Source organism: Phycodurus eques, chromosome 6, assembly GCF_024500275.1.
Source record: "Phycodurus eques isolate BA_2022a chromosome 6, UOR_Pequ_1.1, whole genome shotgun sequence".
Taxonomy (NCBI): domain Eukaryota; kingdom Metazoa; phylum Chordata; class Actinopteri; order Syngnathiformes; family Syngnathidae; genus Phycodurus; species Phycodurus eques.
Window position 1 is genome coordinate 28,696,456 of NC_084530.1, and position 19,276 is coordinate 28,715,731.

At 43.1% G+C, this 19,276-nt stretch overlaps 3 protein-coding genes across 14 annotated transcripts in view; 2 read left to right on the forward strand and 1 right to left on the reverse strand.

Annotated features, from left to right (window-relative positions):
• Positions 1-5,957, forward strand: part of nfixa (nuclear factor I/Xa) — a 117,224-nt gene extending 111,267 nt beyond the window's left edge. For all 12 annotated transcript variants that reach the window (XM_061678820.1, XM_061678826.1, XM_061678829.1 and 9 more), the window contains one exon: positions 550-5,957. In XM_061678820.1, coding sequence (XP_061534804.1) covers positions 550-564 — 15 coding nt within the window. In that variant the 3' untranslated portion in view covers positions 565-5,957. The remainder of the gene's footprint in view (positions 1-549) is intronic.
• A 1,235-nt stretch (positions 5,958-7,192) lies between these two features.
• On the forward strand, positions 7,193-13,318 carry rnf11a (ring finger protein 11a). The gene is made up of 3 exons (XM_061679629.1): positions 7,193-7,558; positions 8,779-8,951; positions 11,790-13,318. Exons 1-3 carry the CDS (start codon positions 7,460-7,462, stop codon positions 11,959-11,961), a joined length of 444 nt encoding a protein of 147 aa, XP_061535613.1. The 5' UTR covers positions 7,193-7,459; the 3' UTR covers positions 11,962-13,318.
• Positions 13,319-14,345: 1,027 nt separating this feature from the next.
• On the reverse strand, positions 14,346-18,187 carry LOC133404225 (heme oxygenase-like). The gene is made up of 5 exons (XM_061679937.1): positions 18,039-18,187; positions 16,942-17,053; positions 16,651-16,866; positions 16,304-16,576; positions 14,346-15,470 (listed from the first exon to the last, which is right to left on the reverse strand). The coding sequence occupies exons 1-5, from the start codon at positions 18,068-18,070 to the stop codon at positions 15,303-15,305; spliced, it is 801 nt and encodes a 266-aa protein (XP_061535921.1). The 5' UTR covers positions 18,071-18,187; the 3' UTR covers positions 14,346-15,302.
• Between the last annotated feature and the right edge of the window lie 1,089 nt (positions 18,188-19,276).

Genomic DNA, 19,276 nt, shown 5'->3' on the forward strand with positions numbered 1-19,276 from the left:
GTACCTGACTTTCTGGTCTACATTGAAATTCATTTATGGTTGGCCGTTCTGTACTGAGCAGCCTTTCGTACCACTTCCATTTCTGGTTGTCTAGTCTTCGTCATCATAGCATCCTTGGGTCCCCTAAAGGGAATTATTTAATTCTAACAATTCAATTCTCTTTTTTTAATTTTTTTTTTTTTGCCGTCACTCTACGGTTCTATGGCAGCATTGCAGCAAACAAAAAGAAAGACACTAATGACGTCAGTCCTTTAGGTGCTCACTGAGCTGAAGTCTTGCATGTTGTCCCGTTTAATGGCATTTTTATACCTAGTTGTATGACTGTAGACATCTTCGAAATCGCAATATATTTTTTAATTGAATTTCAAATCATGCAACCTTTGGACGGTGGCTCCACTGTAAATACTCCTCGTGCCACCCATCGCGTTTATTTTGTGGTTGTTCAGTGGCGTCCGTTTCGTGCTTCCTGGGGGTCCTAGCGCATGTATACCCTTCATTGCCAGCAGCGAGACGATGCATGACTAATTGTTTGCCTTTTCTCCTCCACAGTCCTGGTTCCTCTGACAAGGTCTCGACGAATCAACAGCTAAAATGGTGTCATGAAAATTGGGGGCGGGGGGGAAGCAGACTGCTGACACAAAAAAAAAGTTTCTTTATGGCCCACATTGTACAAAGTACGACTACGGAGCCCCCACATGGCCCCACCCCACGTGGCCCCCTCTGATCCGACTCAATTTGAACTGGAACGTTCGTAACCCCCCCCCCCCCCCCCCCCCTTCGGAAATGCAGGAGGCCTCACTGAGATGGAGTGGACAGACTCAGAATGCCAGGCGGAAGACGAGGAACTGTCACACGCTCATCAAGGAAATGTTGGACAGGAGACACAAATATGGCAACCTGGCAATTGACCAATTTTTACATTTGTGGTTTTTTTTTTTTTTTTTTTAAATCACTTTTATTTTCTTATCATTTTATCATCTCCACCACGAAACTCCACGCATTGGCTCGGGAGGTTAAAAAAAAACAAAATGGTAGTCGGTGATGGCGCCTTCTCTTGTTGTGATCTCAAAGATCCCCGTGGCGTCCACCTTGAGGACCACCACCCACCAGCAGCACCACTCGGGTTCAAGACCACAAACACAGCCACATCCCTGCGCGCCGCCCCCCTCCCCCTTCCTCACGCACCTCATTCGCTCAGCCCTGAAGACCCATTGATTTGCGATTGGCCAATCCCGGTGACACCATCAGATGGTGTGACGTATATGCACTAAGTGGCTGGTCTTTTTTTTTTTTTTTTTTTTTTTAAATAATTGTTTACCTGTCCAAGTACCAGGGCACCTTTTTTCGCAGGGAGGAGAAGATGCGTTAGCCAGTTGAAAGCGTTTGAAAACACTAACGGCTGCATGTGCTCTTTCATCCCCTCACCTATGCACTATTAATTCTCATTAGGGATGAAAAGAATTGCACATGGACGGCCACGAGGGCGATGAGGGAGGCCGGCTGAGCGCCGCTTGACAGAGATGTGGCTGTGCGTCGAGGTCTACTTTAACCCCTCAAGTGCACCACACACAAATACTGACACACACACACACACACACACACAATTGCAACCATTTTCCCTAAAATAGTCTGTCACACAGCCACTCATCTTTTTTTTCCGAATTAGGGATGGGCACAATAATAGATTACTCATGTCCTGAAGCCATTGAGACAAAATGGAAGGAAGTGCTTGGCGAGGAACTACAGGTCATCGCGGCGGACGCGTTCCAGGCCCACCTGCAATGTAGAAACACCATATACAGTAATAAGCTTCTCTTTTTTTTTCTTTTTTTTTTTTTTAAACAAGCTTTAAACATTTTCGGAATTATTATATCACCCTCTAACTTACTAAAACACACTTTTTAAAGTATTTCTTAGCGCTCGCACAGTTCTCCAAATAAGAGGCAAAGCGTGCGTGCGTGCGTCGCTCCCACTTCAAGTTCACTGTAAAAGTGACACATATAACAAAAGAGAAGCAAACATTGTATATTCCAACACCAAAATGTTCAACCAAACCAAATAATTTCATAGAAAAAAAAAAAAGTCAGCTAGCATAACGCTAACGTATAACAGGAAACCAACTGCTACTTTGACACACACGTAGCAGCAACACATACAAACTGACTTGCCTGTGTTCTGCAAAAAAAAAAAATATATATATATATATATATATATATATATATATATATATTTAAAAAAATACAGCGGGGGCATGAACAATCAACTGCAATATAGCAGGGGAACACTGTAGTTTGTTTTTAAAAGTACAACATTGGAAGATTAGGTATCGTATATCCATGCCTGGCACACAAAAAAAGAACAAATCCGGGAAAAGTAATCAAATGCCCATCCCTGTTCACGATTTATTTTACAGGAAGACGCACACACACAGCATGAGCTTCATATTATTAGCTTTCATTTAGCTTGTAGGGGTTCTTTTTCTTTTGATCTCCTCTTTTATTGGCAGATTTTTCTTCTTTTTGGTTTTGTTCCACTTGGATTGTTTTGCATGTCATAACACTTTCCGCTGTAGTTTCTATTATAGCACGCTTCGGACCAGGCCCGGATTTCAGTGAGCAGATGTCAACTAAACAGTGAAAACTTCTCAAAATCTCTCGCGCGTACGGACAGCACGGTAACACCAGCTCATCACACACAATCCCCTGCGTTGCTTCACCCTGTAGCCCAGTCAAAGAAATACACAAACACACACACACACACGCGAACACCAGTCATGGAATGATAAAGGGAAGCCTTTATATTTGGTTCTCCAAAATGCCTTTGTTAATGGTTTTTCATTCATTGAAGATTTGTCTAAATTGACATTTGTTACATGTAAATGTTCACATAAAGAATTTGCATCATGACACAATCCAGCATCCAAGGCCGACATCAAAAAATAACTGGACTGCCTCGCTGTTGGTTCCGTTTTGCAGGGATAGTGGAGACTGAGACACAGCTCTCGGCTTCTCTGGTAACAGTAGCTCTATGTACTAAAACATATATGACAACTCTTAACAGTAAAGATGAAAGTGCCACCGTATTCCCTTCATGCAATTAGTATTCAACTTCAGCTAATGCTCACGGCTAGAAAAATAAACAAAAACAACAAGACTTCGGCCTCCAACAAGGTTTGCCAATTCCGCATGAAAAATCACGTTTTGCATTGAAGTGACATAAATTCATGAAAAATAACAAAGCGGACAAATATATGGTACAACAAACCTGGATCAAGAAATTGTATCGGTAGCAGCAGCCTTTTGATTCTGACATGTCTTCGTTTGGGGGGAAAAAAAAAAAAAAAAAAGTCCCATCCCACAGTTTGGGAAACGCTGGCCTGGACAAATTTTTATACAGGACTGCTTTTGTAAAGACAAAGAGAGACAGATCTTACACATATACTGTATATTTATGATATATGCTCCTTTTTTAACGTTTTGCTATGCGAGCTGGTGGGCAGTCTAGTTATTTTCTGAAGCCTCCCTTTCCAGGAAGCCCTTTGGGTAACACCGCCTCAACCAACCTTTGCAGTACAAACCCCAAACGACACCACACACACGTGCAGCAGCGCAGCGTTCTAACACCTTCGATGAACGTGTCAACAAATTTTGACTGTAGGGTTGAAGAAGAAGAAGAAGAAGAAGAAAAAGTGTTTTGTTTTTTGATGGAAAGTATTATTATTGAGAACTATGTGTCGATTGAGCCACGTGCAATGCATTGGGTAGATCATTGTGTTTGTCTGTTAGAGATTTTTAAGAAAGCTATGAGAAAAGAGAAAAAAAAATGTATTTGTCTCAAGTCCATAAGCTCCGGGACTCTAAACTTAGAGGGCCATGAGAAAAAAAAAAAGAAAAAAAATCCTAGTCTTTGTAAGTTGGGGGTATTGTTTTTATTTCCTTTGTCTTTTTTTTTTTTTTTTTTTTTTTTTAATGTTTCTGTGTAATCATTTGTTTATATTGAAAAAAAAATGCGAGAGGGCTGAAGGAAAACAAATCTACACAACTTTATCATCAAGTAAAAACCGGTGCTCCTTAAACACTATCAATTCCATTCAGAAAGATTATAAACGAATGGTAATGAACAAAAAAAATAGCAGCATTACTCCTCTTCTGTCTCTCTCACTATTTGTATTCTTCTTCAATTGAGGAGAGGGGGTGGGGGAGGGGGGAGGGGGTTCCCGATCCTACAATTAAGTTGACTATCAAGTCAAGAAAGTCAGGCAACGTTTTACCCGAGCGCTGCCTAAAACTCACCAGCAGGAAACCCCAAACATTGGCCTAAATATATAGATATAGATATATATATCTATATATATATACACACAAATAAACAACAGCAAAAGAAGTCCTCCCATGGAGACGCGGTGAGGCGATGGCTAAAAGTAGAACGCGGCGAGACCGTTTTCTCCTTGGGCGGCAATGCGAGCCTCTCCCCTGATGCACCCCCTAACAGCCCCCCAACCCCAACACCCCCTCCACCTGCCTCTGTAAATGACTCTTGTAGTGCTTGTGCTGTAGTGTATAGTTTCCCAGCAGTTAAAGGTTGTCCCTTAAAAGTGCCTTTTGTTCACAGACTCCATTTTTGTAATCCAGTATTTTTTATTTTTTTTTTGGTTTTGTTTTGTGAGCTGGTGCCGCGCTCGAGCACAACTTTTAAAATGAACCATTATTGTTCCTCCCTTCTCTTCCTTACATCTATATTCTGAAATCTACATACAGATGTAAAAGGTGTGAATTAGTTCTTTATCGATAAATGATGGCAAAAAAAAGTGTCATTGTTCCGTTGTTGCTTTGTTACCTTTCTTCCCCTCCTTGTCTCCACTGTCTATTTTCTCTTCGACACTCGAGTAGTATGTAACTGTGTGTCCGTCACTCTCGCTCACTGGCTCGCTCTCCCCCGTTGAAGGGTGGGACAAAAAAAAAAAAAAGAGAAACTTTTTTTTTTTTTTTTTTTGTCTGAACAGAATGCAGTTAGCTCACATGTTATTCTTGTCTGTATGCTTCACATTGTATCGCCATACCCATCACTTCTGCTTCTCCATTCAACAGCTAATGTATGTGAACAAATGACGCTGACGGGCTTTTGGGGGTGTCCCTGGGTGGGCTTTTAGGAAGGGATGAGCGGGTTCAGGGGGAGTTTTGGGGATGCAGGAAGTGGAATTAACTGCTTGGGGATGTTGGAACAGGGGCTGCTCGAACTAGGATAAGAGCTTGCTCTTTTTGTTTTGGTTATTTATTGTTTGGCTTTGTTTTACTTCCCCTTTTTGTTTCATGATAATTTGGATTTATTTTTTTATATATATATATATATATAAATATATATATATATTTGCTTTCAGGGTATGCTGTGTTTAAAAGCTCTTTAAGGACAGGAAGCCTTGGACTTAAAATGAAAGCTACAAGCACCTTATTGCCGGACTTATCCTGCATGAGGTTGAAGGGAAGGGGGTGGGGTTTGCGTTTTTTTGTTCCCCCAAAATGAATCTCAGCTAAGTATTATCGTTAATGCCGGGTTTTACACAGTAAAACTCTCAGCAGTATTAACTACTTACAACACACCGGCCGGCTGTGCGAGAGGTCATTGCGAACGTGACCTCTCGGGGGGGGGGGGGGGGGGGGGGTCTCCCATTATTTGTCCCCTTCTGCCCCACCTCATGCTGGACAGCTCCAGGTCTGTGTTCTCTCGTTTAGTTTGTTTTCTTAAGCGTGTATGGTTACTGGTGTACTCGGCAGCAGCCTCCTCGCCCCCCCTTTAGTCCCAGCTCCTCTGCGCCTCTGTCTACACACCACTTCTTTGTGAGAACACCCCCAGAGCTCTAGGTGAAATGCATGTTAATTACAGTTTCTTTTCCATAAGAAGAAAAACGCAGTTTGAGAAGAGCAGCACCTGATTGAATAAAAAGGATGTTCTTGACTGTACCGGCCCGCTGTCACGTGTCTTTATATCTAGTGCAGCAGTACACCAACCTCTAACAGAGACACTTTAGCCACCGAACAAGTGGATGGCCACAGAGAGGAAACAAGCGACGATAAAGGAAAGAGTGTCAAACAAGGGTCGCCAACCTTTTTGACACAGAGTGCTACTTCTTGGGTGCTGACTAATACAATGAACTACCAAGTTTGAGACCCACCTCTGAAATAACAAAGTTGCTTAAATGGCCTTTATATGCTTTGTTTCAAATGAATGATATTTATCTATGTGAAGACACTGATCATGTTAATTTATCACGATAATGATCCACGATGATTTAAGACGGTAGGAATTTGATACATAATATGCAGCACTTCATTTCTGCAAATCTGAGCAAGTGTTGACATTTTCAAATGCTCACTCCGAGAACATGCCTAGGAAATCACAATGTCCCATCGCTGGTAAGTTATTTTTAGAACAGGCCCATGGGCTACTCTTGGGTTCCTGGGGGTTTACCGGATGCCCGTGGGCACCATGTTGGTGACCCTGGGATGTTTTAAGACGCTGTTGGCAATGGTAGCATTTCAGCGACAGAGTAACCGTGCTTTGCTTTCTAGTCACAGGGACATTATGAAATTATTTAGTTTATCATTATTCTAAAACTAAAGACATATGTGCGTATTGTTTCTATGTGCCCTGCGATTGGCTGGCGACCAGTTCAAGGTGTACACTGCAAAAAAAATACTGCAAAATCACAACGAAGGAACTGGGAGTAATGTATTAAAGTAAGAATATTTTGAACTTCTTTTCAAAAATATTATTTTTAAAAAGTAAACCATGAAAATCGGCTAAAGAAAAAAGCAAGTTGATTATTTTTTTTCTTTTTCCAATGCACGTGCATTGCCGATGAATGTTGGCCCCACCAAAGTGGCCGCCACGTAGGCAGGTCGCTTAGTCGAGCTGATACAGCGCGCTGGACTTATCTATTATTAAATTCATATCTGTGTCAGGTCCGTGCGAGTTACCTACAAGGACCCCCGGAATTCATTACCTTGTAATTGTCCGTATAAAAGGTATATAACTTCCGAGACTGTACTTTGATTATAACACGATAAATATTTAAAATTTTGTGTTTTGTGTTAAATAAGAGAATGTAAAAGTTTTAAATTGCAAAAAAATAAAAAAAAAAGGTGCATTTTGAGTCGTGACGAGTTGCGCCTTCTCTTGCGGAAGTAGCCAAAAACTCTCGGGCGAGACTTCCGGTCTACATTTTGTAAACAAGTATTTAGGACACGAAAATAGAGAAAACTCGTTCGGACACTTCAAATTAGTGTCACCAGGTGGCCTTTTTGTTCTTCCGAAAACAGCGGGGAGCGCTAATTTCGTGACGTCACGTCGAATTTTGGCCACACTTTAGTTTGTAAAAACACCGAAGAAGAAAAGGGAAAACAAGCTAGCCGCGTCGTCGTCGAGCGCCTGCGTGTGTGTCGCTCATGCTGCTCTCACTTCAATGGGGAACTGCCTGTTTTCTCAAGGAGCGGATGATCTGTCTCTGCTGAACGAGTCCGAGGGGGGCAGCCTGCCCGGAGAGCCGCCGCCGCCCTACCAGGTGACCCGGGCCGGCCCCACACCGACCTGGCGACCGACACGATAGCCAACGAGAGTCGGCGGTGGCTGGAGCTTCACCACTCAACCACCTGCTGATTAAACCAATAACATTTACACTTTTGTGCTCCTTATACTCGGCACACAATCTGATGAAATCTCCTGCAATACCATTTTTGTTTCACACAATGCTTACGTTTGTTGTCTCCGTCAGAGTGGTATTCATTTAATGCTAAGTAGGACACATTGCTTTTAAAGTACAACCACAATAATAAGCCCATTGTTCAATGAATACATTTCTTTCTTATTCTCTCTCTCTCTCGCTTTAATTTAACACGCCCCGAGTTCGATCTGCCCATCCTGTGTAACGTTGAGTTTAAAGCCTGGGACAGCACTTCTGAAAAATTGAATTGGGAGAAGCTCGCACAAGACATTTGCTGAAACGACCCAACTGCACGGCAGTGCGTGTCGTCAATCATTGCCAACTGTGGGCCTGCGAAGCCCTTTTGAGACTCTTGTGATTAAGGGCAATACAAATAAACTTGCAAATGCAGAGTTGAATGAAGTCATGAGTTATATGGCATGACCCCTCCTTGTAACTGTCTCCCAAGTTTACTCTTGGGTTATTCAGAAGCTATAAAATTGCATTGCTGAATAGACAATATGTCAAAATAACTTTTATTTCTGGCATTTCAAAGAAATGTTTCCATAAAGGGAAGGTTCTCCCTCGTTCTCATTTTGCCTGCTGGAACTACTGTGCGGGCTGGTTCGCACGTTTGATTTAAAGATACAAAAACAGCCATCGCAATTTGTCTCAGGTTTTGATCAATCACATTGCACGTGCTCGATTTATGTATTTGCGCAGCTTCCCAAAACCCGCAAAATGAACTGCGTGGAAGTTTTGGTTTGCACGATCCTGGTTAGTAGATCAGGACCATAGCGTGTCCGATACCGAACAATATCTATTGTAGTGCCAAGACTGACCTGTGCGAGGCAGCATAGTGCCCCATGACATCCAGACTGACAGAAAGCAAAGGTTGTAGAAGTAGAAGAAGCTAAGCTAATATCGCTCAGCATAATCATCTGAGAATCAAATCTTTGCCGACTTTTGATTGCAAGGGAAGATAAAATGCTCCAAAAAATGTGGTGACTGTTGCATACCGAGGACCTCCTTGTACAAAGCACGGACAGTCGGCTGACTTGAGTTTTCGCTTGGCTTTCCAGGAGCACCCGCAGCCTGTGCCCGTGTACCATCCCAACCCCGGAGAGAGTCGCCTGGCCAGTCAGCTGAGCGAGGAGGAGCAGGTCCGCATCGCCCAGCGTATCGGCCTCATCCATCACCTGCCCAGGGGCATCTTTGATCCGGGCTCCGACCCGTCAGACCGCAAAGTCAAAGAGTGAGTCGGGAATATTATACATTTGACTTTTGGGCGGATTTGACAGCGAGTTTTGTGCTCCCATTGCATTCAACAGAATACTTTACATTTGTATCCAATACATATCTACCATCCAAATGAAAATCAGAATCATCTTTGTTTGCCAAGTATGTCCAAAAAAACACACAAGGGATTTGTCTCCGGTAGTTGGAGCTACTCGAGTACGACAACAGACAGTCAATTGACAGAACACTTTTGAGACATAAAGACATTGACAAAAAAAAGTCACTGAGCAATAAAGGTTTGCTAGTTATCTGGTAATGCCGGTACATTATTATTATTCTTTTATTTATTTTATTTTTTTGACAATTGTGCAAAAAGATTCATAGTCCTCTAGCACCTAGACCAGTTCGAATGACTAATATTGCAATAGTCCGGTGCAATGACCATTGTGCAAAGGGGCGTTGAGGCTTCAAGTGACTAGTACGATAGTCTGGGACAATGTTGATTGTGCAAATGTTGCAGATACTCCTCAATCAGTGTGCAAATGGAGCAGGTGCTACTCTGGCATGAGTGGCCAGTATTGGTCAACGACAGATATGCAAATAGTGCAGCGTGGCGAGACTACTACAGTGAGTGCACGAGTAATGTATAATTGGCCCCACAGAAATGTGACAACAAACTCAAGACAAAAAGACAAAAAATTGCCAGTATGTTGCAATGGAATTGTAGGTTAGCTGTTTAAGAAGTTGATTGCAAGAGGGAAGAAGCTGTTGGAATGTCTGCTAGTTCTAGTTTGCATTGATCAGTAGCGCCTACCCGAGGGAAGGAGCCGGAAGAGCCGGTGACCGGGATGCGGAGGGTCCGGGAGGTTTTTGCACGCTCTTGTCTTAGTTCTGCCAGCATGCAAGTCCTCAAGGGTGAGTAGGGGGGTACCGACAATCCTTTCAGCAGTTTTGATTGTCCGTTGCAGTCGGAGTTTGTCCTTTTTTGTAGCAGCACCAAACCAGACTGTGATGGAAGAACACAGGACTGATTCGATGACCGCTGTGTAGAACCGCCTCAGCAGCTTCAAGTTCCTGGGAATTACAGTCTCTCAGGACCTGAAGTGGGCGATCAACATCAACTCCGTCCTCGAAAAGGCCCAGCAGAGGATGGACTTCCTGCGGCTTCTGAGAAAGCACGGCCTGCCTGAGCGTGTTCAGCTCTAGGTTGTGTCGGCCGCACCGCAGCTCCAGCCGCTCCGCTTCCTGTCGATATGCTGACTCATCACCGTCCTCGATGAGGCCGATGACAGTGGTGTCATTTGCAAACTTCAGGAGTTTGACAGCGTTGAGGTGCAGTCGTTCGTGTAGAGAGAGAAGAGCAGAGAGGACACAACCTTGGGGCGCTCCAGTGCTGATGCTGCGTGTGGATGAGGTGGCCTCCCCCAGCCTCACCTGCTGTGTCCTGCCCGTCAGGAAGCTGTAAATCCACTGGCAGATGGCAGTCGAGACGCTGAGCTGGAGAAGCTTGGAGGAAAGGAGTTCAGGGATGATGGTGTTGAACGCTGAGCTGAAGTCCACAAACAGGATCCTCGCGTAGGTCCCTGCACTGTCGAGTTGTTCTAGGATGAAGTGCAGTCCCATGTTGACTGCATCATCCGCAGACCTGTTTGCTCAGTAGGCAAACTGCAGGGGGTCTAACAGGGGGCCTGTGACGCTCTTGAGGTGGTCCAGCACGAGACGTTCAAAGGACTTCATGACCACAGATGTCAAGGCGACAGGCCTGTAGTCATTTAGACCCGGGATTGCAGGTTTCTTGGGGACTGGGATGATGGTGGAGCATTTGAAACAGGATGGTACTTCGCACAGTTCCAGAGATCTATTGAAGATCTGAGTGAAGACTGGAGCGAGCTGGTCAGCGCAGACTTTGAGGCATGGGGACACATGGTGTGGGCATGCCGCTTTGTTAATCTTTTGTTGTTTGAAGATGCGTCTCACATCCTGTTCGCGGATGGTTAATGCAGAAGTCGGTGGTGTGATAGTGGTCGGTGGTGCGGCCGGGTGGGTGTGGGGTGTGAAAGTGCCCTTTTCAAATCTGCAGTAGAAGGTTCAAGTCGTTGGCGAGTGTGCTTTTGTTCTCAGCTTGGGGGGGATCGTCGCTTGTAATTTGTGGAATGCATGCCAGACTCATTTACAGTCGTTAGCGCTAAACTGTTTTTCCAACTTTGCTGCATAGTTCCTCTTTGCAATGTTAATTTCTTTCGTCAGCTGGTTTCTAGCGCGATTATACCGGGCCCTTTCCCCGCTTTGATATGCATCCTCCTTAGCTTGGCGAAGCTGCTTAAGTTTGGCAGTGAACCACGGCTTGTTGTTGTTGAATGTGCGAAATGACTTTGTTGGTACACACACACCTCTTCACAGAAACTGATAGAGGATGTGACAGTGTCCGTATATTGATCCAGGCTGCCAGCTGAATTTTCAAAGACACTCCACTCTGTGCAGTCTAAACAGCTTTGAAGTTCACCTTCACCTTCAAAATCCACCCATTCATTGTCTATATAGCACTTGTCCTCATAGATAGCTAGATACTTTATTCATCTCTTGAAGTGCGTTGAAAGCCAGCCACCAGAGTATGTGTGTACTGCATGAATGGCAACACGTGTATACGCGGGCTCAATGGACCTCCAGTCAACTAGTGGAAGGGCATTTAATTGTTTTGCTTGTCACTATATGTCGCTGGCATTGATAGTTGAACGGAGAGTCAATCAATTGTAATTTTTGTCCATTAGAGGCTGGGCAACTATTGGTGGAAATAGATCCTGTTTTCCCAACTCCAGATGCAGCACACACTCATCCTTTTCCGTGTCTCTTGCAGGTGTGTGATCTGCATGATGGACTTCGAGTACGGCGACCCCGTCCGGTTCCTGCCGTGCCTGCACATCTACCACATGGACTGCATCGACGCCTGGCTCATGCGCTCCTTCACCTGCCCGTCCTGCATGGAGCCCGTGGACGCCGCGCTGCTCGCCACCTACGAAGCCAACTGAGCCCCGCCCCCGCCCACCCGGACCCCACCCAGACCCCAGGCCTCCAAGTAACCGCACCTTGTTAGCCCAAACTCTCCTAGCTGCTGGACACGGGTAGCCCAGACCATGTGTGCACATGTTCTCGAATTACGTACACGTGTTGAAACTGTACATTACAGTAATCGCTTGGATCTGATTGGTCGGTAAACTGTTTGGTTGTTTTTTTTTTTCCAGCGGGACAGTGTGCCAAATTGAACTAGAAGAAGAAAGAAACGTATACACGTAGCAACGCATTTCCTGTGATTCATTAAACTTTTACATAGCCTCAAATATATATTTATATTTTAGATTTAGTTTTTATGGCAGTTAGGCGTCACAAATGTCACTGAAGTGTCTTTGTAATGTGCAATACGTAATATCAAAGGAATAGAAAGCAGGTACAATAGACATGATTTAATACTCAACAGGAATAGAGAGTTCCTTCATTTCCCCACAGGATTAATTCATTCATGAATCAATGTGATATTAGACAAAAAATGATTGGGATCACTTGTGAAGTGAGTCTCTACTTTTTCCTTTATGGTGTGCAGAACATCCTCTTGACTTTGTCAAGAGCAAAGTAAAATCGTATGGCACCATTTCACCTTTAAAATATATGAAGGAGTATTAGGACCACTCTGCAAAATACGATGTTTTTTTAAATCACACAACTATTATTATTAGTTAAAACTTAGTTCTTTTTTTTATTTATTTTTTTTTTTTTAATAACAAATGACAACATATTTCAACTTTATTGTCCTAGTCTTGTCAGTGTGGCCCTGATACTTCTTTATATAAAGACAATTGAGATAGTTTTTTTTATTTTGCAAATGTTTAACATTAGTTTTATTTTTTAATATAAATCTGATATAGTTTTCTTATAGAGGGCTTTGAGTTTAAGAAGTGTGTGTCTGTTTTTTTGTTTTTGTTTTTTGATGATGTTTGACAGTTTAGCTGCTGGCCTTGTTATTGCAAGTGATACATTTCCACCAAGCCTTTTTTTTTCGTTTGCTTGTTGCCAGCAGTAGAGTTGAATGTATCTATCGGCATATAGCGAGTGAAATGTTTTCATTTAGCCCGGCTGCTGTGCCTTGTAAGATTGAAGGAAGTGCAGAATCTTGTGACGTACAATCATGTCGACTGTGTTCTTCCAAGTCGTAATCGTCCACTAGGGAGAGCCACACACCAGCACTCTTCTCATTTGTGTCACTCTTTTCATTTTGTTTTCTTCCCCCCCCCCCCCCCCCCCCCCCCCCCCACTCTGCTGCTGCTCACTCATCAGTTTAAATTTATATGTGCAATCCACAAATGTGTCGGAAACGTGTTCTAACCATCATTAAAGCTGATAATACATTTCAAACCACTGTATTTTCGTCTCGTTGACATGGCGCAGCACGGTGTGGTAGTGGTTAGCGCATCGGCTTCACAGTTCAGAAGTTCTCAGTTGGAGCCTTTGACTCCAGGCTTCCTCCGTGAAGTTGGCACGTTCTCCCCGTGCTTGCGCGGCTTTTCCGCGGGTACTCCGATTTCCTCCCATGTTCCAAAAACATGCGTGTTTGGGTTCATTGAAGAACATTGATGCAAACTTAGCACTTTAGTTGCTAGATTTAGCAACTTTTCAGACTTCCCTTGGAACTATTTCCCAACAAAAGCACCTAAAACAAATTAGGTTTAGGTGGAAACTCTCGGTAACTTTTGAAAAGTGACTCAAATACTAAAACGCACACATTGCCCCTCTAAACGACTTAAACCTGTTTGATGAACTCTTGCCAAGTCAAAATTTTCCGTTGTATTGGCAGATCATTTTGGTTAAATTAAGTAACATTCCTCAATTTCATTTTTTTTTTTTTTTTTTTTTTTTTTTAAATCTAGTTTTTGCAGTGTAGCAAATTTAGAAACGCGACTCAAAACACTAAAAGGCATTTTTCCTCGAAATGACAAAATTATTTTGGCAGTCACACAGTGAGAAAAACACACAACCAGTCTGCCTAGGTGCAAAGAGGGCTTTGAGTTGCAAAAGTTCTCACCCAAAGTCAGCTGGGATAGGCTCCAGCTGACCTGTCGCCCGAAGTAGGACATCCATCCATCCAACCGCTTTTCCTCACACAGCGCTTCAAAAGATACACGGATGGTTGATTTAAGCATAAACCAAAACGGAAATGTTCAAAAGAAGCCATCATCCGCAAAGTCGCATGACCAATGAATGTTTGAAGCTGTTCAAGATTTAAATTAGATTTAGTAGACTGGTGCCAAAACATGAACAATAATGTCAACCAGCTGGACTTAACTGTCTGAAGAGTGCAGCCCACATGGTAAAAACAAACAAACAAAAACATATTTAACAGTGGCCAACAAAAACAGAATCGCAAATGAAATATGACATTCACAGCAAAATATTTTATTAAAAATGTGACATTTTAATAAAACACATCAACAGTTACATATGAAAATGCAAGTGTTTATTAGTCAAATCATACAATTACAGTTTATTATTAAATTGTATTTACAATGACACTACAGTAAAATAGTAAGAATTCAAAGGAACTGAAGCTGAATTGAATCCGGAAGTGGTCTCAGTTCAGTTTCAAATCTTTAACTTGTGCGTTGTAAACGAAAGAGTACTCCGGATTGACTTCAATAGCTTTCCATTGTACTGAATGAAGCCCGTTAGACCTGAAGTACACCAGAAATCAAAATCAGTTGGGAAACAAATTATCCTTCAAATTGACTTGCATTGTCAACACAAAAAGAAACTGATAGATTCTGATTTAAGTCTACTTTCTGCTCCACTTAACTCAGTTGTTAAACTTCGTGCCTTCTACTCATACGAACAAAGTCAGCAATTCGTCTGCATTTTTCAGGCCTATTTGAACGCTCCAAACAAAAACAAAAATAAGTCCACTTGCGGAAGTGATCTCAGTTATGTCCGCATCAAGTCTATGGACCAGTTGGCTCGACCTGTGGAATGTCTACGCTTCAAAATCAAGTCCTCTTTCTAATAATGACAGCACTCCAAGAAACTGGACAGGATTTACGCTAAACCATTTTCAACTGAAAATGGATCGAAGCAGTGTCGTTTTCGCCATTTGTTCACAGTGTTTTGGAGGCTGAACATGCAAACGTTTGGAAACTGCTGAGTTAATGTTGCAATGTAAATTCAGTAAAATGGGAAATGTCTGGACAAGGGGCAAGGATGTCACTCAATGCCTTTGCGTCATTTTTGCAGGTTTGTGTGTGAGCGTTCAAAACCAAACGTTCTCACGAAGACATCGCCATGTACTGTAGCTGTACCCCGAGTTGGCTCACAATATGTGGACACGAGTCTACGACATGCAGATCGCCACGGTGACGACAGCCACGAAGATTCCGAGGAGCATCCTGAAGAGTGGAACGCCCATCATGGAGCTTTGCAGAGCATTCACGCGTTTCCCGTCTTTGGATTCTAGCTGGTCTTCAGCCACCTTCAGCATCTTCTGCATGTCGTCAAAGACCTGAAGCACAATCCATACAACATCCATGAGATGTACGTTGACTCAAGAAGAGGGAGATTGAGTCTAGCGGAGGTCCAGTATATGCATTCTGTATATCCAAGTCATAATAAATACTGTAAGTCAAGTCTTAACCATCTGGTTTCCAGCAAATGCCAAGTTACTGTGGAAAAAAATCAAATGGGTCAAGTTACTACTTGGGTATCAAGTCATAATTCAAGTTATACAATCTGGCTTAGTCACAACATATATTCACACATTAGCTACTTTGTACTCAGTACTCTTGTTAGCACACAGTCATATCGTTCTTTGATGGTTCCAAATCAGTCTTATTAATTTGTCTTCTCATTTAAACGCATAACAGACATTCGCTGTAGTTGATGTATAACCAAGTTAGCTCAATTGTGACATTAACATAGCTGTCATTTTGGGTTCTATAGTGATTCAAAGTTAGATGTTGTAATTGTTTGGTCTCTTGCAACCTTTTCCCAATTTTATTGAAAACATAATCCTCGGATCCCAACGTAATTATTTTCTTATCTCCTGCCACGATAGTTGTTTTATGAGGTGCCCTGCGCCCTCGGCATCACAGTGCAGCAAACTGGAAGGTTGCCAGGTTTGTGCGCACTTCACAAAATGTAACTTTTCTTTTAGAAAACGAATGGGACGCAGTCTTGAAAAAGCACATTTTCAAACGTGCAAAGGCAAAATTGAGTCAAGTCTTTCATAACGTTTAGACAAGCGAGTGCTAAAATTGGTGACTTAAGTACAAACTGACCCAAGTGAAGTCATGCGACTGGAGCCCCCACCTCTGGAGTTAAATAATGATCTCCTACCTGGATGTTAAGCTCGAAGGCTCTGACGGCCTCCTCCAGGACGCCCTTCCTCTGCTCCTCGCTCAGCTCCAGGACGTTCATGCGGCTGCGGTAGAGCTGCTTGAACAGGTTGGGGCTTGACACGCCGGGAAAGGCGAAGAAGGACAGACCCTCTCCGTTCTTCAGGCCCATGGACTTCTGGGCGACGCGGCCCAGGACCTGTCCGCCAGACAGGTCGCCCAGGTAGCGGGTGTAAGCGTGGGCCACCAGGAACTCTGGGTTCTCCTTCCCAATCTGAATGCCAGAAGTCAAGAATGAGCATCATCATCTCGTGGAGTTGAACGCCCGATCATCAGCGTGAAACTGACCTCTCTGAGTCTGTCACAGTATCTTCTCGTGGCCGCGGGTACCACGATCTTCTCCTTCCAGTCTGGACCGTAGAAGTACTCCAGATCTTTCTCGATGGACTCCAGCCTGGCCAGCTCAGACGGGAAGTAAATGGGCTCCACGGCGGGGTGGGCGGAGTTCCTATCGAGCTCCTCTTCTAAGGTCTGGTAGATCTCACGGAGGGAGCTGAGGAGAAGCTGAGGAACAAGGATGAGAGAAGGTGGTGAAAAGATATTTACTAAGTAGGAATGAAGAGCAGTGTGTGAAGTTACCTTATACTGCAGCGTGGTGACTTGTCCCTTCTGGAAGCTCAGCATTAACTCCGTGTTCTCTGCCCTCATGTGACTCTCCATGGTCACCTTTTTCATTTGCTCTGACAGATCCCTGCAAGGGAGGAATACATTCATTACTATCATGAAAATCCACAATGCAACATCCATCACCGCAACAGGTTAGCTTTCTTCTGTCCAAAATCATTTCAGAGCTTTTTTCAGGCTTTTTTTTATACATTCATGAAGGCAACTTTTGAGTCTTCATTTTCCAGAATATTCTTGACATCTGTGTTACAATGTTGTAAAGGAAAGGAGCCTGCTGTTGTCTATTTCAGTCGTCTTCCATGCAAAGCCTCTCAACACTTTTCAAAGGGAAAATAGTTTAATATTCTTTCACGGCCGACTCGGTGACCCGATTTCCGTCCAGTAGAGGATGAAGTGAAGGTAGGTGACTGCAGTTAAGGTTTCGTTGTTTTCCGTCAAAAGCAACTCCAGATTTTTTGAAGGCCAAAATAGTGGAATATTCAACTCGGGTCAAAGGCCTAATTTCAACAAAAGAAAAAGAGCAGGTTTTCCACCTACTGAAGATTTTTTTCCCCCCACTTACTGAAGATAAAAGTGAAGGCAACAAGGAGCAAGTGAAAGTGGAAATCTCAACTCTTGATTTTGACAATGATACTTGATATGATATCTCATTTCCTAGAAGAGTCTTGACTTAAATGTTTTCCTGTCATTATTTAGCTTAGTCTTCCATGACAAAGCAATGCAGGACTTTTTGAAGGCAAAGAAGTGGACTATTCCTCAGTGGCTAACTTAGTGGGCTTTTTTTGTCTTCCTCCCAAGCCAATAGAGCTTGCTTTTTCACTTGAAGTTAAAAGTGAAGGCAGCAAGTGAAGTCCTTTCCCTCAACTCAAGACTTTTTGGGGCCAAGTAAATGGAATATTGTTCAATGGTCACGTCAGGAAACTCACTATTGATATATTTTTGACTGTAAAGTCGGTCATAATGCGTATTCTATTTAAAAAATCAGCATTCATCTGCATACAACACGTATTAAAAATGTAATGGATATTGTTATCAATCAAATCAGTTCTTACTTTTCTGCTCTTTGCATCTTGTGCGTCTCCATTGTGTTGCTGCGCTTCTGTCAAGTCGCTCGCTTTTGCCAGGATCTTCTTTGTCCACTTTGAGCCTTGATCCTGCTGTGCTTTTATACACTCCTCCTTCTCCTCCTCCCTCCCACTGGAGGAATGAAAACAGGAAGACAGCTCAGCACAAACCACTGTGGCCTATGAGAGACTTAACGTGATGCAGCAATTTGGGAGGGAGGGAGGGAGGGAGGAGAGTTGGGCAAGGGATCGGAATAACAGCGGGAGGAGGGCCGAACATTAAGCGTGACACAGCGCCGGTGTGCAAGGGTTGTTCATTGTGGACTGACTCTAAACATGACAAAGGCATTCGGAGGGGAGGACAGGGAGGGCCTGTGAGTCATGCAGAAGGGAACACTCACATCCACATGACTGTGTGCACACTGGGCAGCAGCACTTTGAACATGACCTCATGACAAACTTCAACACGAATGTTTTTTTTTTTTTTTTTAATCTATCACATCAGCAGCACGGTGAAATAGTGGTTAACGTGTCTGCATCACAATCAAGAGGAACCAAGTTTGAATTTCAGCACGGCTCCTAACCCTAACTTTACTCCAACGTTAAAAAACACACATCTTAGGTTCATTGAACAATCTATCAAATACTATAAATATAAAAATATAGTGTATTTTATATTTGAAATTTAACTTTTTTTTTTTTCTATGATAAAAACAGCAACAAACAGCAACTTGAGTGTGTCAATAAAGATTGCTGACCTGCCCCAGGCCTTATTTTTTGTAATCCATTCACTAACTTTGCCCAAATACTAACCACTCTTTACACACTAAAAAGTCAAACATAAACTCAGTATATTTATGTAAGAGCGTCTGAGCAGTCACTCTTGTTTTTGAGGCCCGGCGGCAGAGTGACTGACCTCTGATCAGCCAAAAACAAGTGAGCGTCTGACTCGAGTCAGCAGAAAGTCAAGCTCTAAGCGTTAGTCAGCGTTTTGTTTGTTTCCCCTTCCTTAAGCATTAAGGGCATTTAAACGTTTTTAATTCAAATAATTAAAAAAAATGAATGCAATACAATTACGTACTTTGGGCGAATAAAGGTGAAAGTTATTTATTTTCTAGCCCCCCCTCCCCCTATATTTGTATTCAGGCATGTGGGTAGACGCCCGTGAACTTGGCCCAGTGCAGCTAGGACCCTAATTTTCTTCAGGCACGTTCATAGGGCAAACT

What these genes read in the sequence shown, in the direction of transcription:
- rnf11a (XM_061679629.1), top strand. Translation starts at nt 7,460, where the DNA reads ATGGGGAACTGCCTGTTTTCTCAAGGAGCGGATGATCTGTCTCTGCTG. An exon ending in AGCCGCCGCCGCCCTACCAG is followed by an intron (nt 7,559 to 8,778) that starts GTGACCCGGGCC and finishes TTGGCTTTCCAG; the next exon opens with GAGCACCCGCAGCCTGTGCC. An exon ending in TCAGACCGCAAAGTCAAAGA is followed by an intron (nt 8,952 to 11,789) that starts GTGAGTCGGGAA and finishes TGTCTCTTGCAG; the next exon opens with GTGTGTGATCTGCATGATGG.
- LOC133404225 (XM_061679937.1), bottom strand. Translation starts at nt 18,070, where the DNA reads ATGGAGACGCACAAGATGCAAAGAGCAGAAAA. An exon ending in AAGATGCAAAGAGCAGAAAA is followed by an intron (nt 17,054 to 18,038) that starts GTAAGAACTGAT and finishes CCTCCCTTGCAG; the next exon opens with GGATCTGTCAGAGCAAATGA. An exon ending in CCTTCGAGCTTAACATCCAG is followed by an intron (nt 15,471 to 16,303) that starts GTAGGAGATCAT and finishes ATTGTGCTTCAG; the next exon opens with GTCTTTGACGACATGCAGAA.